We start from the raw sequence: 16,467 nt of genomic DNA, 5'->3' as shown, positions 1-16,467 counted from the left end.
ATTTGGGTCCCTGTGGCAAAAAAAACTCACTCCAGGCAATGGCCCTGCAGCCTTTGTGTCCCACCAGCAGCAGAGGCTTCACCCTTCAGTGGCCACGAGACTGTGGTAATATCCACTGAAAAGTGGCTTTGGAGGATGAATGCTGAAAACCAAGCGGTCAAACTGGGTGGAGTATGTCTGGGTATTCCACTTGGGAAGCAGAAGCATGGTGCTCCAAGCATCTCTGAGGATTTGATTGCACAAAAGCTGCGAAGGGTGTATGGGAAAATGGACTTTGTCTGGGGGGGTATTAAAAGAAAAAGTTTCTAATTTCTGGCAAGGCTTTGTCCTCTGGCTGAAATATGCCTAAAGGAGTTTCTCAGGGGCTTCCTATAGGCAGCTGGAGAGAAGTGCAAGGTCATGGGGAATTAGAACTGTGTGTGATGGAAGGCATATTGGAGGCAAGCTAAAAACTTTGCTGTGGCTATCGGGTGCCTGCTCTGGCCAGTCCCTGGTTTCCTCACCTTAAAAAAATATATGAGTTTAAAAGGTTTGCCACAAAGCAGCCTTTTGGTTTTGGTTTGGTTTTGGGGGGGGTTTTGGGGGGTTTTTTGTTGGTTTTTTTTTGGGGGGGTTTTTTTTTGGTTTTTTTTTTTTGTTTGTTTTGTTTTTTTTTTTTTTTTTTTTTTTTTTTTTGAGAGGGTCCCTTCCTGATAAATAGAAGAGGATTATTTTTCAGTGCAAACACCTCAGCTCTGCCCTTTGGTCACCTTCCCCTCACCCACTTCCTTGCTTGTTTATTCAAACTTAGAGATAAAAGGCCTCATTGCTTAAGCTGCTGTTGATATCAGCCAGGAAGAGTGCTACATATTAAATAGGTGGGATTTTTGATTTTTTTTTATTCTTTACACACTGTGCACCCAGGCATTTTCCACTGCTGGCAGTTTGTACTGCAGTGCAAAGCAGCCCACTGAGCAGTGGAAAGGAAAGAAGAAAATGCATCCCACTACTTAGGAAAAAAAGAAGGAAAAATAGATGAGCAACAAGGAAAGGATGAAAGTCCCTTCTCCTCAGAAAAACCCCAAAAGACCCCAAAATGGCCAAGCTGGAAAATGCCTGAAAAGTTGCTGGTTCTGCCCCCACCACTTTTGCCTTTGATGCCATAGAGAGCAACATATATTTGGGAGGGTGAGAAACAGAGTGAAATTATTTATGCTTAGAAAATGTCTCCAGAATAACTCTTGATTCTTCTTGAATGTGATTAGCCTATCTTAAGATCTCCCTGAAATATTATTCATAAAAAAGCCTGCATGAGCTCACCCCAAAGTGCATGTGGCTGTGTTCTCCCAATGTGAGCTGGTGAAAGGAGGCACTTTCCCCCCTTGGGCTGCAGTGATTATAAAGGCAGGTGTAAAGCAGAGCACTCAGGATGTAAAGTGCCCTTCAGATAATGTCTGATATCAAAACAAATCTGTTTACTCTGCAGTCATTTATACTGAATATTTATTATTAAGGGGTGAGGGGGACACAACAGAAAATGCAGTTTGCTCAAACAAGCCCTGTTGTGTTGACACAAATTGGTGGCTGCAGCTCAGAGATGTGCAAAACACAGGGGCGCAAAGAGGCACCTCAGTGTCACTCTTCTTCTGCAGAGCAGTGGGCAGCAGTGGTCCATGCTGCTGTACAACAAACTCATGTGGGGCCAAAGCCAGGCAAAACCGTAGCACCAAATTCAGCAAAAAGGGTGGAAGGAGGTTCGCAATGAGATGCTTACCCATAGAGACACTCACTTTCCCTGAGCAAGCCTTCCTTTCCAAGGCAAGCAAGGCATCCTCTGCTTTGTTTGCGGATAGAAATGATCTTGAAAATAGTTGGTATTGGTTGCAGGGTCCTGCTCCAGGGATTTACCTGCTCTCCCCTTGTTTTTCACAGAAGGCATAAGGACGCCCAAGCAGGAGCCAGTCTTCAGGCGAGTCACCATGGAGGACAGTGTCATCTAGCGCCTGGGGACCCCGTGAGCCTGCCCTGGCCAGCCCGTGCCAGTGCACCGCCTCAGCTCCTCTGTGCCTCAGCCCACCCATCCCTCACCTGGGATCGCGCTACAGGAGAGGCCGGAGAAACTGGCCTCGACCAAACCCTCAGCAAACCCTTTCATCCCCAAGGAGAGAACAGCCCAGCTGAGATTCCCACTGCCCCGTGCACGGCAGCACCCTGGGATGTGCCCTCGGTGTTTGGCCGCTCGTCTCTTTTTTGAAGATGAGCACAGCAGGTGAAAATTGTCTTTTGTAATAAGAAATTAGTTTTGCCTGCTCTGAATATTGACTTTGCAACTTGGTAACACTTAAAAAATGGCTGAGTGTGCTTAATCCACCATCCTGAGCCTCTCTCCATGCTCTCAGGCTGGGCTGTGTAAAGGGGAACCTGCCGGATCCAGGTTGCTGTTGTAAATACAGACCTGTCAGTGCGAAGAGCCAACAAGGGAAGGACCAGAGGGACAGAGAAGTAATCCTTACACCAGGAGAAGCCGAACGTGCCAGCAGAGTACTGTCAAGCGAAGCTGTTGCTTGTAAATAGGGACCGGCGCATGTGTCCAGCAGCAGCTCCACTTGGCCAAAGCTTCTCGGGGGAAAGCTGCTCAGATTTTATTGTCTTGTGTAAATAGAAATATTTTTTTGAGAAAAAAAAAAATGAGCCTTAGTATCTTGAAGATAGCGTTTCTCAATCAGCTCAGCTGGGGATGGATATATGGGAACCCACGGGATCTGCCTGCTGGAGGCTGGCATGGGCTCTCGCAGCCAAGCTCTGCCATCACCGCAGGTGCAGGAGACACCTGAAGGAGGATGGACCTGTCCAGCAGAGGATTCAGCAGACATTTCTCCCTAGTCCCTGTCAACAGGGTGAACTCATCGGTCCCATGGTCTCCGCTGATGTAAATAATCAGCTACAGCCCACAGAGGACTTGGACTGCTTGGTGCAGTTGTGGGAGGGGGGAGGTGGGATGGGCAGAAATCATCAGAGGGATGCAAACTCCGTCAGCATCCCCAGGCTTTTAGCATTAGTTAAAAAAAAAAGGAAAAAAAAAAAAATAAACCCTGAAGGCTTATTAATGGCTTTGGGCCAACTGTTCGGCTGGGTAAATGGAGGCATGCCTAGACATGTTCTGTGTTCATGTCAGCCAGTGCCTGTCTGTGCAGTTCTCTGTCTGTGCAAACATGTGTGCAAGGCTGTGTCTGGTTCGGGGGGCTGCCAGCCAGTGCAGGTCCCCGTGTCTGTGTAGCTGTGTCCATGAGAGAGGAGAGAAAGTGGATGTGTGTGTTGTACTGCCCTTTATACACCCAAACACATTTGAGGAGTCATAAGTAACGCTGCTAGGTCCAGCTTTAGTAGCATGAGTGCAGAGTAGTGTCCACACCTCTCCAGGGAATGAGGCTTGGCATCCAGGGGGATGGTGTTAGCTGAGTGAGAGCTGATAAATCTCTGCTCTGGATTGAGTTGTCATCCACTGTCCCCTGCTGTGGCGCTGGCAGGATGGTACATCCTGGAAGTTGGACAGGAGCTTTGGGACTTCCCTGTCATAATTCACCACCCAAAGCTTACTTATGCCTTATTTACTCTTGAGTCTAACTCTTTGGATTCATGCGGTGCATGAAATTAGGAAAAGAGAATGAAATTAGAAACTGAAATTAGGAAAAAGCCCATACATGAGAAGAAAACAGATATTTTTGAAAATTAACCCCAATAACTTTCTCTGGACGTAGAAGTCTGTCTTCAGCTTAGCATTTTGCAGGGAAGCAGTGCCAAGGTGAAGTGTCTTCCCCATGAAAAAGCCAGATGGCATGAAACAACTGTTGCACTATTTAGCACAGCATTGGGGCCAAAGCCCCTTTACCTTTGCAAGGAATGGGTAGTGGGCAATCAACAGAAATTGGAAGCTGCCTCACATTCCTGAGGGGTGTAGGCATCTAGAGTGGTAATTCGCTTGCAGTAGTCTAAGGTGAGCTGGAGGGAGTCTTTTCCACTTGAATACCTCCTGTCATCCAGCTGTGTGTGTTACCATTAACACCTAACAACTGCCAGTGCCAAGTAATTCATGTATTTATCAGGACATTTTTTAATTTATCAAACCAGTGCATGGGAGGCACTGTGCTTTCATCTGCCACATGCAGACACCTCTTCCTTTGCCCACTTCTCCAGCCTTGTGTAGTGTCCCCAACAAGGTGACCATCATCTTGGGGATGTGGTTTCCTCCCCAGTGAAGGCTGTTAACCTTTTTTCCAGGGAGAAAAATAATGAAAGATATCAGCAACACACCCTGACTTTGTGCTGGAAATGTGCTGAAAGTCAGCCATTGTATTAAGCAAAATAAGTAACTCCAGAATGTTTGAAAGTTCACGATCTTTCACAGAAATGGGGGGACCATTCTCATAGTTTCTAGGGCCCCAAAGGGCAATGCTAAATCCTGAACCCAAGACTTCCTGGGGACCCTGGGGGAGGTTTGAGGTGCAGCATGGGGAAAACTTAGGGGCAGCAATTACAGGAAAGAAGATATTTTCTGGTTTTATTAGATTGCAGGAAAGCAGAATTCCCCTAGTTGGGTTGAGTGGTGGATTTTTTTTTCATCTGAGCACTCACTATTAGTTCTTCTTCCCAGACAGTCCCGTCATCCTGTACTTTCAACCCTTGCCTTTACATCTAGAAGTTATTCTTGGAGGTGTTTGCAACAACCTTCAAAGTTTCTCTCTCTCTCCAACCCTAAAAGAGGCTGACACCCGACAACTGATAGTTGTGAAGATGAGCCAGACCAACCCCAAGTCCTAATAAAAATGATGAATCCAATCCACAGTATCTGTATTGATGGCACACAGGTCACACATGGAGATGAGTAGTGAGGAGGGGGAGGCAGATAATCACTGAAAATTGTGTGTGGGAGGTGATGTTACCAAACCCACCTGGCAGAGTTTTGATTTAATCCAGCCCTGAGTCAATACTGATTGACATTTCACTTGCTTTCCATATCATAACTGGACTTCCTTACTCCTCAGGCATGGAATGAATCTTTATACATTGTAATTACTGTACTCCTGGTGGTGAACCGGTATGAAAAGCTATCACAGAAAGCATTAATAAAATGTACATTATGAAAAAGATCTCGGCATTGTCTGAAATTAATGATGCACCAGATTTTTCTCATCCACGCCTGCTCATTACAGGCCTGCCCTTGAGTTTTCTATTAAAATGACTTATTCAAACTACTTGTATAGATGTGTTCAGCGTGAAGTTATCTGCTGTAGGTTTGCATCCCAGTTAGATGTACCGCATGAAGACTTATTAATCTGTTATATCTTTCAGGCATTGATTTTGGTGACATTTATATAACGCTGGTTTGACTAAAATGAACTGATTGATTCATGCGTATGGATTAGTTTGCCTAAGACTTTGAGGCTAGGTAGCTTTATCATGCACTGTAACGCCAGAATTCATCACTGTATTATTTACAAGAGACTGAACTGGCTGCATCTCAACAACTGAAGAGATCTTCACTGTTTTATTTATGTATAAATGTTTACTTAATCAGCCGCCAATTTTGTTTAGCAGAATTTGTTCGCAAATGGAAATTGTAAACGATAACGTGGTTTCTATTTTAAAATTTATAGGCTTTCATCTATAGCAAAAATCCAAGATTTCCAAAGTGTCTTTGTCTACTGGCAGTCAACAAGCTCTCTTGTCTATGCTTTCTGGTAATTGCAATTAGCTGCTGCAATATTTCACATAAAAAACAATGCAACCCTAACACGGGAGATCTGAGTGGTAGTGTGTCAAAGTCAACATAAATATCCCAATGCTTACAAATGCTGGAGGTTTAACAAAGCAACAAGGAGCCACCTGCCAATGCAAAGGCAGGAGCTCATGGATATGTGTGGTGATTTCTGCTGCCTTATCTTACAAGAAAATCCCAGTTCCAGGTAAATTGTGTCTCAGTCAGGTGAGCCATATCCCCTGCTTGAGGAAAGCCTGGTCAAAGGGGGCAAAGAAAACATCTGCTCACTGTGCATTGCAGCTGGGAAAGTGGCTGGGCTACCATGGGTGTTTAAGGGTATAACATTCCAAGGAGGCTTAATCCCAGGTTTCCAATCGATTGCACGTGTTTTCTTTGGACCGCGCTGCTTCTCCCGGGGACCAAGGAATAAGGAGACATAAAGGATTTATTAAATGAAAGCAGAGACTTTCCTGTTAAGAGCCATTTAGAAATATTTTTAGTGCAAAGGCACAGAAGAAGTGACATGTTAGAGACCTATAAAATAATGAGTAGTGTCCAGAGAAGGTGAATTGAGTGCTGCAGTTCACCATAGGTTATACTGCAAGTGGCACTATGTGGAGCAATGAAGAGGTGAAGTTTTAAATGTAGCTATAAGTAATGTTTCATTACCCATCACAGGATTAACCCACGGACTCCCTGACCCAATACACCAGCAAGGTGATGTACAATGAGCTTTAGTAAGATATTATGCTGTTTCACAGTTTAAAGAATGAAAGGGGGAAAAATAGTAAAAGAAAGAGAAGCCTGTCACCTACAGTCTCCTGTTTCAGGGTCAGAAGGAATTGCTGGCTCCCTGAGGAACTGCGGAAACACCCCTGCTGAGTCTTCAGCCATACTTCACACTTGTGATTTTTTTTTTCCAACCATATTTTATTACCATAAAAAATTACAATAGTATTAGGTAGGCCTGAAAAATTACTTGCCAGCTGGCAGTGTGAAAAGGGGAGTGAACTTTGCATGTCAGCACCCTGGGCTATACCTTCAAGAGCATGGGATCATAAGAAAGTGATGCTGAGGGGTAATTGTGCCTCACAACCATTGAACCCATCGCTGCAGAACTGGTGGCAGCAAATAGTCCTTCTCCATGTTTCTTTTTGGCTCTGTCAGGTACAAGAGGCTGCTATTACATTACTCCTAAGCTTTCCCTTTTACAGGCCAAACAAACCAAATTCTCTCACTCTACAGGCCTGTTCATTATTCTTTAAGAGCAATTAGGAGAAGCACCTGACAAAGGCTAGTGGGGGAAAAAAAGTAAACACAACGTAAGTATGTTGTATGAAGGCTAGGAGCTGCTTTAATCAGCTCTGTGTCCACCTGGATGTAACTCGGGTCCCTAATTGGAGAAGTAACAGCAACACCTGTGGATGTTGCTTAGAGGCCCCTTAACAAGCTCAAGGGGGTGCACTGAGGAGGATTTCCTTCATGCAGACTAAAGTGATGAAGCTGACACTGTTTGCAGCAGTTTTATAACTCCTGGCTGAACTGGAGATTAAACTTTAGGAAGATGTTTCAGGAGTGACTGGAGTTCTGAAGAATGATGACTCTGTTGGACCCCTTGGTAAGACACCCCACATGCTAAGTGTTTCTGTTGGTGTGCAAGTACGGCAGTTTGACTCGTGTCTCAGCAATTAAATTTTATTTCCTGTCTAACGCCCTGTTTATCCATGCTAATAGCTCTCCTAGATCTTCTTGGATAACACCTGCTGTGTAGGAAGGTATAAAATTGTAGGAAGGGCTGAATATTTGTCACCGTAATGTCATCAAAATGGTCTTGACTAAAAGGTGTTACTGCAGGAGTCTGATTTTAAATTTTTTTTTCTCAAGCTTCCCTCCATGCATATGAGCTTTTAGTCATGTTTCAAAATAAGATGAAGACATGCTTTTTTTTTTTTTTTCTTTTTTTCATCTGTAAAGCTAAAAATGAAGCTGTTATGTGCATGCTTCCTTCTGCTTGGATGCACTTGCCAGCATCTGCTGCTGTGGGAAGCTGAAGTCACTGATGGTGAGGCTAAATTAAACCTCTCCAATGTGTGTGTTGAGGGGGCATAAACCAACATCTGCAAGGTGACTTTGGGGTAAGAGTAGCTGACCCTCAAGCTAATGTGCCCTGCTTAGGGCTTTGTTGTGCTGGGGGCACAGCAGCTGCACAGAAATGAGACTTGGAGACCCCAGTTTTTTCTTTGCAATATCATTTATTTACCCTTATATATATATTATTGTATGGTGCACTCCCCCTAAGCCCCACCTGTGAGGACCAGTGGCTGCCTGCTGCTCTGTGCCTCTGCTGAATATTAAGCAGCTTCCTAAAAGCAATGAGGCTGTTATGGCTGAACAGCTTCACCAGTGCAGGCTGCACAGATATCCAGCTAAGAAATCAAAGGCATGATGTCACCAGTATTTCTTATCTAAAATTAAATATCTGTTTTAAGTCCCCAGACACACAGAGACTTTGTATTAGAAACATATACTGAGAGTTCAAACTCTGAGTCATCTCATATATATTTCACTCAAGCCAAGGGAATAGCAGTGAGAATAGACCTGCAAAAGAGCAATTCTCTATTCTAGCAAGATGAGGGAGAAAAAAACGTTCAGGGAAAATGCTAACGGGTTCGCAAGTGAAAAAATCTTGCCAATGAAATTGTGTCCCCAATATTCTGTGCCTTTGCAGTGAAGTCATGATTTGCTGTGGAAAATGCAGCAGACAATAAGTGGGTCAACTTGTGCTCATTAATGGCAGAGACAGAGTAAGTGGCATTTAAAACAAGTCCACTCAGAGGGAAAGTGAAAATCATTTATTCTGAAGGCATCAAATGTTTGTTGTCACAATTGGATTTCAAGAGCAAGTCACAATGATTTGGGGTGCCATTGTCCAGGCAGGGTTAAGCCAAGCTCTGGATGTGCTGGAGCTGAGGGCTGCATTTCTGCTGCTGCTCTCTACTGCGTTGCAGGACATGCTGAGTGGCCACTGCTGTGCCCTTCCTAGCACATGCCACAGGTGTTCCAGCCCAGTCATCAGGGGCTGAAGTGGTAGACGTGATGCTGGAAATTACTTGGCCCCACCTGTGCTAAGGAGTAAATTGTTCCAGGCTCTATGTCAGCCCACTCACACATGAGCAGCTGCACTTGGGTGCAGTGAATATCTGTGGATCAGGAGCACTTTTAATATCCCTCTACACCTTTTGTCTCCTTATTATCTCTGTAATGGGCCCTATGTAGTCCCCAGTCCCGTGGTGATTCATCGTTCCTCATTCATCTCAGGCTGGGCTGCTGATTTTCTTCCCACCTGGGTAGGCTCATGTATTGTGGCTACACCTTAGCTCCTAAATAGTTTTCTCCAAGGTATGTTCTCTGTAACATCTGCAAAGATGTTTCCCTACTCTGCAAAAAGGGGTTGTCTTCTCCTGTGAGCATTCTAGTCATGAGGGAGAGGTGCACTGGGTTCTCTTGGATTCTGGTGATGCTGCCCATAGAGGAAGGCATGGGGCAGGAGGAAGCACAGAGGCATTTCTGGAGTCACAGTGGAAAAAACCCTGAACTAGGCTCTTCTCCAGCTTTTACTGGATTATAGCCCAGACCTGAGACCCAACAGATGCACTGTCAGGTATGAAGTATTGGCCCAAGATTCATGCTGGCTCTGTAATGGGAGCCAATTCCCCTCTCTAATGCACAGTTGTTGCATTGCATAAAAATCATTATTACACATTGTGAAATCTAATTACATTATTGCACACTGTGTATACACTCTAATAAAGGCAGTGGAAGCAATAACACTGCTAGTAATACACCATTCCACTGAAATTGCTATTGCTGTCAATTTTACATTCATTTTTTCTTGATTTAACCTGAAGAGAAAGGCTCTTAGCCTGCTTGCTTTGGCAAGTGGATGAAGTGTCAAGACCTTACAAGCTGCAGAGCCCCACAGCTCCTGTTGTGGTAGGGAGCATATCAGGGGACTACCATGTCCCAACTCTGATACCCAGTGGTGAGACCAGGCCCTCCTGAGGGTTAGAGTGCTGTCCTGAGATGGGTCCAAAGCCAGCTGGGCTTAATTTCCCTTGAAAGTGCCCCCTCCCTGCACTGATTGTAGATCCTTGGGCACATTAGATGTCTGAAGCCAGATCGGCTCCAATGCCTCCACTCCTCTGCTGGTATGCTTGAGGAAGAGGAGGATGGATGGTCCTTTGTCATAATTCAGAGATAGATATTTGCTAGTGATGAGCTGAGAGGGATTTAGGTCTCAAAAAGGTTTAAGTTTTTTCAGTTTTCTGCTTCCCCACCATTAACTTCTCTTTGTTAAGCTTGTGTGATGAATATGAACTGCTAGTGCCAGCCTGTTGGTTTCTTGCATTCTGCTCTCCTTGCAAAGCTGTCACACAAGCACATTTTAGTAGTGGAAGAGATGAAGAGTTGCTCCTTAAGCACCTCAACATCTTCAAGGAGGTGGGTGCAGAGTTACCAGCCATTGCAATACTGTTTGCAATGTGCCCTGAATCCATCAGCTGAAGAAATCACACTGGGAGCCAAGGAGAGAGTTGTAGGGGTTGTGATGATCTTCTGAAGATCCCCTCTTTTCAAGCGTGGCAAATGAGCTCAGGGTTCAGCCTCTGAAGAAAAGAAAGGAATAGGAAAGATGTCAAACCACAGATTGAGGAAAAGTCAGACTTTACATTTCCTTTCCTAGACAGTTTTAGACACTGGAAGCTGCTGCTCCCATCACAGCCTCTTCTGAAGAAGAGAGCTTGAACCTGCAGTGCTTCAATGTGTCTTTACTTCTAAATGAAATGGGATACCAGAAGCTGGTCCCCAAACAACAGGTAAGCATTTACAGGAGAAATGCCTTTTTGCCAGGTCGAAGGCTGTCCAGAGGCATTTTCTGGAAGCCAAGCACAGCTGGGTCATCACTTTTCCTAATGTGCCAAGGTTGGTCCGTGGCATGGAGTGGGCAAAATTTTGGCTTTTTGACAGTGTGGGCCTGTTTTACATCAGGTAATACAGCGCTCCAGGAACCCATGGGATCATCTCCCCTCTCCTCTGGCATCCAAAGCATCAAATACACCATGTCAAGACCCAACCACTCTGCTGACCCTCCCCCATCCAAGGAGGTGTGTCCATCCATGTTTACCACTGCATCATCTTGTAAAGCAAGCGATTCATTCAGTCTGCCCAAAAATGTCCCATGTATTGGCTTTTGCCTGTCTGTCTTTTTTCCAAGAATACCTGCATGGAGACATGTAAGTCTGTGGAGAACCTGTGGATCAAAATGTATAATTTCCATCACAATGTTCGACTGTAGAGGATCTCCCTCTCTTTAATACTGCAAACTGCGTCTTGCAGATGTGGTGGAAAAACATTCTAGAGTAGCCAGCAGGGTATGAAATGCATTTTGGCTATAGATATTACTTTTCTTGTTTTTCTGTGCTGCCAGAGGCTCTGCATGGAAAAAGCTTTAAGGGAGCAGAGGCAAGCAGAGAGAAGGTGCTGAGATGAAGGAAATTATGGGGGACCATCAAGGGAGAGGAAAGCATTTATCTTTACTGTAGGTGTCCCACCAGTTACCAGACTGCATCAGGTAAAAGACATGTGCAGGTAAGCTTTAATTTAGTTTCAGCCACTGAATAGTTTTGGGGTTTTTTTCATCACCATGGGCTTGTAATAAGTTAATTAAAAATCTCAGTAAAGTATTCAGCAGTCCTCCACTGGGAAGGTATGCCTGAACTTAGCTGCATCCTCTTAGCTCCCTGAATTCTTGTTCTGTGTGCACATTTCACATTAAGGATGCTGCCACTCTTTTTTCTGTCTCGTGCCAGTCTCAGAAATCACAGATCTCTGTCTCTGGCAAGCTGTCTGGCAATCCTTTCTTTGGGAGGTGTTTTGTTTTTTTTTCTTCCTTCTCTTGGACAAAAGTCTGGATAAAAGAGAAGTGCCAAAAGCTATATATGTAAAATCTAAGAGAACTTGGGAGGCAATGAGCCGGGCAGTGACAGATGAGGAATAGGAGGAAAACACCATAAGCCACCCTGTCTTCTTTTCCTGTGGGGTAAGAAGGTCAAGCTTCCTCGGCACACAGCTGAGTACTAGTTATAACTGTCAAGTTTGTATCGAACCTACCGCCTGATTTTTCCCTGTAGTAAATTACTGTGGAAGGCAACAGTATTTCTGCCTTTATTGCAGAATCATGGCTATCAGATACAGAAGAGACAAAAGGGTTGCCTTGATAAAGGCCTCTCCCTTGATGCAGTGATTTATGAGCAGTACTGGCTTTCCAGGCCCTGCTGTAGCAGATATTGCCTGGTCTCAGTCTCCCTGGCCTGAAACAGAGGTGTGAATGTTGTTGTGGACAAACACAGGCTTCTTGAGCCAGTTTAACTTCATAAATCATCTGTGCTGTGTTGCAGTAGCCAACACCAGGCAGTCCAAGATGACCAAGTCCAAGCATGGAGGATGTTAAACTCCTGGAGACTGGGAATGGTCAGGAGACCCGAGATCACAGCTTTGGCATTTGACTAGTGTACAGCAGTAATACTTTGCAGACAGGTGCCTTTACTTTCTTTTTTGATCGCTTGCTGACTAATCTTGCTCCACACTAATGGGCAATAATGCACTGTTAGTGGAGATGAACTGCCTTGCTTATGAGCTAGACTGGAGGATTTGTACAGACCATAACCTTGCCATATGCCTTGTGCCCTTTCCTTCCTTCACCACCACATCCTTTAGTGATTGTAACCTTTTCATATTAGTTTCTAGCCTTTTTTTTTTTTTTATGGATAATTCCAATTAGTCTCTCATCCTGCAGGTGCAATTCGACACTCATTAAAAAATTCAATATCTTGCCAGTCCCAAAATTCAATGGCATCCCTCACTAGGGTTCTGATGCTGGGGAGCAGTGATGCACTAAAACTTAGCAGAATGTTCTAGCTGCCAAGGAATGCCGCAAAGTGGCATGAGTGGCAGTCCTCCTCTGTTTATATCTGTCACAATGTTTGGAGGAAAAAGAAAAATCTGGGCCCTAGGTAGAAATCTGAGCCTGTTGGGGAATTAATGAAATCACACTGTTTGGAGACTTGCAGATGCTGTTCTGTTGGGAGCATGCTGAGGCTGCCATTAAATCCCTTTGGATAAGACTCAGTAAACATCTGGTAGCTTTTTTTTTTTAATAAAAAAAACTGTAGTTGTTCTAGGCCTTGTTGTCTGCCCACGCTGGTAATGTGCCTGCGAGGTCTAATTAGTTGACAAGTGACAAAAGAGGCCACTGTAGCGAAGGGGAGGCCGGGTGCCAGGATTGTTAGATAGGTTGGGCAAGAGCCATGAGAGCCAGCAGGTGATGGATGCAGGAAAGGTGTATTATCCCCTGCTTTGTTACAGATGCAGGGACATGAGGAAACGAGGCAAATTGATAAGCCAAAGGCTCAGTGTTTTGCTATTCATCTTATGTAAAATTGGATCTGCAGTCCTCTGTGAGTAGGGTGGTTAGGTCCTGTAATGGCTGGTCAGTGCTAAAAGAGCCCTGACCTTTTGTCTCTATTAAGTACCTTTCAATGCTTGCAGAAATAAGATGGAGAAGACTTGCACTTGAGTCCAGCATGAGTAAGATTAGTAAAAACTGGTGTACACTGATGCAGCTGTATTCCTGTTTGCTATCAGTGGTAAAATTCCCACTTGCTGTCAGCAAAAGCTGAAGTCATTCAAGGCAGAAGAGAGTCCCATCTGCTCTCATAAGTGAGTCTGTGGGACAGGACCATTAGTTGGGCACTGTGGAATCTGACTACCTGCTTTGCTTGTGCCTTCACCTTGAATTGTTGCTGATTCCTAAACTGATACATTTATCATATTTATTATTATTAGCTTTATATTTCTGTGTATAAAATATATTAAAGACGTTGCCTTTCAGGAAAGGCTTTCTCAGGCACTCAGAAAGGTTTCCAGATTTAGGGTGGACTGTTTCAGCTGGTATCTAGCTCCTTATCAGTGTGAGGACTAAGCTTTGTTTGCACCAGAACTGGACTTGGCAGTGCAGGGATGCCCCGTGTGTGTGAAGCTGTGGGCTCAGGTGCCACGTGCAATTCCTTTTGTGTCTGCTAGTCGCCCTGTTTTGGCTTTTTCAGTGCTGCACCTATGGCTGGGCTGAACTCTTTCTTGTTCCTTAGCTGGGCATGTATGGATCTGGAAAAGTATTTTAAAGTGTTTAAGCCCTGCTAGCACGTTACTCTAATTTTTTTCTCGAGGAATCAGATCCTCTTCATTTGTCTTGGCTCCTCTCAAACAGTTCCAATCAAAGGGGGAAGATGAGTCATGGGGACAGAGTAGTGGTGGATTATGAGAATATCTCTTGGTCTGTGTTTGCCATCACCCATGCTGAGAGTGCAATACTTTTTCCAGGTGTTGTGGTAGATTTGGGGGTCTCACAGCCATTAGTGTCATACCTACACCAACATCTGGCCCATCACTGCTAAACTCACCAGACCGTGCTGCTGGAAGGGGATTTGATTTGTGCTGAAGCCACCTTGAATCACAATTAGCAATGGGAAGGAGTGGATGGATGTGAACAGGCACGGATCAAATTGTGTAAAGGACATTGCCAGAAGTGAAAGCGAGATCACCAAAATGTCTGCTGGCAAATTCAAGGTCATTAGCTACGTTTATTTCCCCATGCAGCCAATAGCTCCCTTCCATCTCCCCATTGCTCCATAACGAGGATGTGCAATGGACAGTAAGGAAAACCCTACCAGGGACACCCACCCTGGACATTCCATTACCTCCCTCTTCTCCTGTAAATCAGGAATAACCCCACTAAGATCAAAAAGAACTCTCCAGGGTAGAATTTTGTAAATGAAAGAAGGAAAGGTTTTGCACCCATTTTCTTCTGTCCAGGGCCCCATGAAATTAAAATTTTTGGGTTTAGATTGCAGCTAACCTTAAAACTGTGTTCAGTATTATAAAATAAAATGTATAATATATATTACAAAAATTGTAATATATTACATATAATTTTAAAGCTACCTTTCACATGTATTTACATATGCATATATATATGAAAACTTCCAAGTGTATATTTTGGCAGCCAGTTGAGTGCCCTGGTTTGGTTTTGGTCTGATAAATAGGTGAAAAAGAAGTGATTGCATCTCCACACCTGGAAACCCCATGTGTTGCTCCAGATCTTGGCTAAATTGTCCACTCTGAAATGACATTTAGTGAAGCTCCCTCTGTGTAAGATATTACTGTGAAATTTTAGGGCAGACAGAGGAACAAGAGAGTGGGAAATGGAAGGAAGCAGGTAAAACACATTAAAATCTTTAAAAGAAAGGCTTTGTTCTTTGAGAACAGCAACAATAATGCATGCTATCCAGCTGCCTTTAAAGCTTCAGTCCCTTTACTCCTTTGGAAGCAGGGGAAATCCAAAACTGAAACAAGGCAACAACACTACGCTCTTTTTTTTTTTTCTTCTTGCAGCACAACACAATTCAAGGGCAGCACATTTAAGTTTTTATTTTAAGATCACAGGTAAACGAGTTGCCATCATCTTTATATTCTTGGCATGACCTGCTTCTCAAATGAAAATTTGGGATAATGATTATTATTTATAAACAACAAGGATGACAAAGGCAAAGTAGGAAATGCTCTGTAAATGCAGATAAAATTATCCTGGCACCACCTGCACATTTGTACATGTATATGTGTACATAAAAATAGGAAAGCCTACTGAGTTATTGAATAGAAATGAGACTGGCAAGAAGTGTTTTTCCCCAAGCCACTGCATATTCCACAATTCTGTTATGAAAATGTCTTTCCTCCCACCTCTGACATTCTACTGTTGCTTTTCAACCAAAACAAAGTGAAAGGAGATGAAAAGATTGAAGAGGAAATGGTAAGTTATTTTCAGAGGTAATTTCTGTTGTGCTGTTTTTAATCGCGTGCTGGCATGGTGACAAAATTTACCAGTGTATGCTCAGAATGATGTTTGGTGATTTGTTCTGCTGTTTGTTTGTTTGGGGTTTTTTTGTTTGGGTTTTTTTTTGGGTTTTGGTTGGTTTTTCGGGGTTTTTTTTTTTTGTTAAATATCAGTAATGTTTGTCACACAAAAAGGCCTCTTTCCCAATTTCAGGAGCTCACAGACAGAAAAGCAAAGAAAACATAGAAGAAGAAATAATAAAATGCCCACATTGGATGTCCTAGCTGGTACCAAATGCCCCACCTCCTTGAGCAGCCCTTCACTCCTCAGAAACGAGAATGAGCAGCAAAGGGATAGGTAATGCTGGTACAGGCATGAGATGAGCAAGCCCAAAACTGTTGCTCAGCCTAGTGGTGCTGGTGAGTGCATGTGGGATGCCCAGCTACACCCCTGATCAGTGCAGGATTGATCCCTGCTTTCTGTTTATTATCCAGTGACTTCTGCAAGCAGCACCTAGAAGAGCGAGCTGCTGGCACACACATCATTAGCGAGCTCACTGGTTTAATTTCCTTTTGTTTCAGTGCATATTTTATAAGATAATCTTATTTTGGAAAAGTTTGCCCTAAGTGGTGCTTTTTGTTTTCGCACATGTTGCAGCTGCAAATCCAGGCAGGGTTGCTGCTCAAAAAATGTCTTGCTCAATATTTTTTAAACTTTTTTATATATGAGGAAGTAATTCTAGCTTTTTAATCTTTTACCCCACTTCTTCTAAGCAAATGCTTGC

The 16,467-nt window shown here is 43.9% G+C and overlaps 1 protein-coding gene across 2 annotated transcripts in view; it reads left to right on the top strand.

The window, feature by feature from the left end:
* Positions 1-5,293, top strand: part of ADGRL3 (adhesion G protein-coupled receptor L3) — a 492,252-nt gene extending 486,959 nt beyond the window's left edge. The window contains exon 27 of one of the 2 annotated variants that reach the window (XM_038134649.1): positions 1,912-5,293. In XM_038134649.1, coding sequence (XP_037990577.1) covers positions 1,912-1,979 — 68 coding nt within the window. In that variant the 3' untranslated portion in view covers positions 1,980-5,293. The remainder of the gene's footprint in view (positions 1-1,911) is intronic. The other variant, XM_038134653.1, reaches the window with a different exon arrangement.
* Positions 5,294-16,467: the final 11,174 nt, after the last annotated feature.

The sequence above is a fragment of the Motacilla alba genome, chromosome 4 (genome assembly GCF_015832195.1).
Source record: "Motacilla alba alba isolate MOTALB_02 chromosome 4, Motacilla_alba_V1.0_pri, whole genome shotgun sequence".
Classification (NCBI taxonomy): Eukaryota; Metazoa; Chordata; class Aves; order Passeriformes; family Motacillidae; genus Motacilla; species Motacilla alba.
Note: the sequence above shows the minus strand (reverse complement) of the source record. Positions and strands in the feature narration are given on the sequence as shown.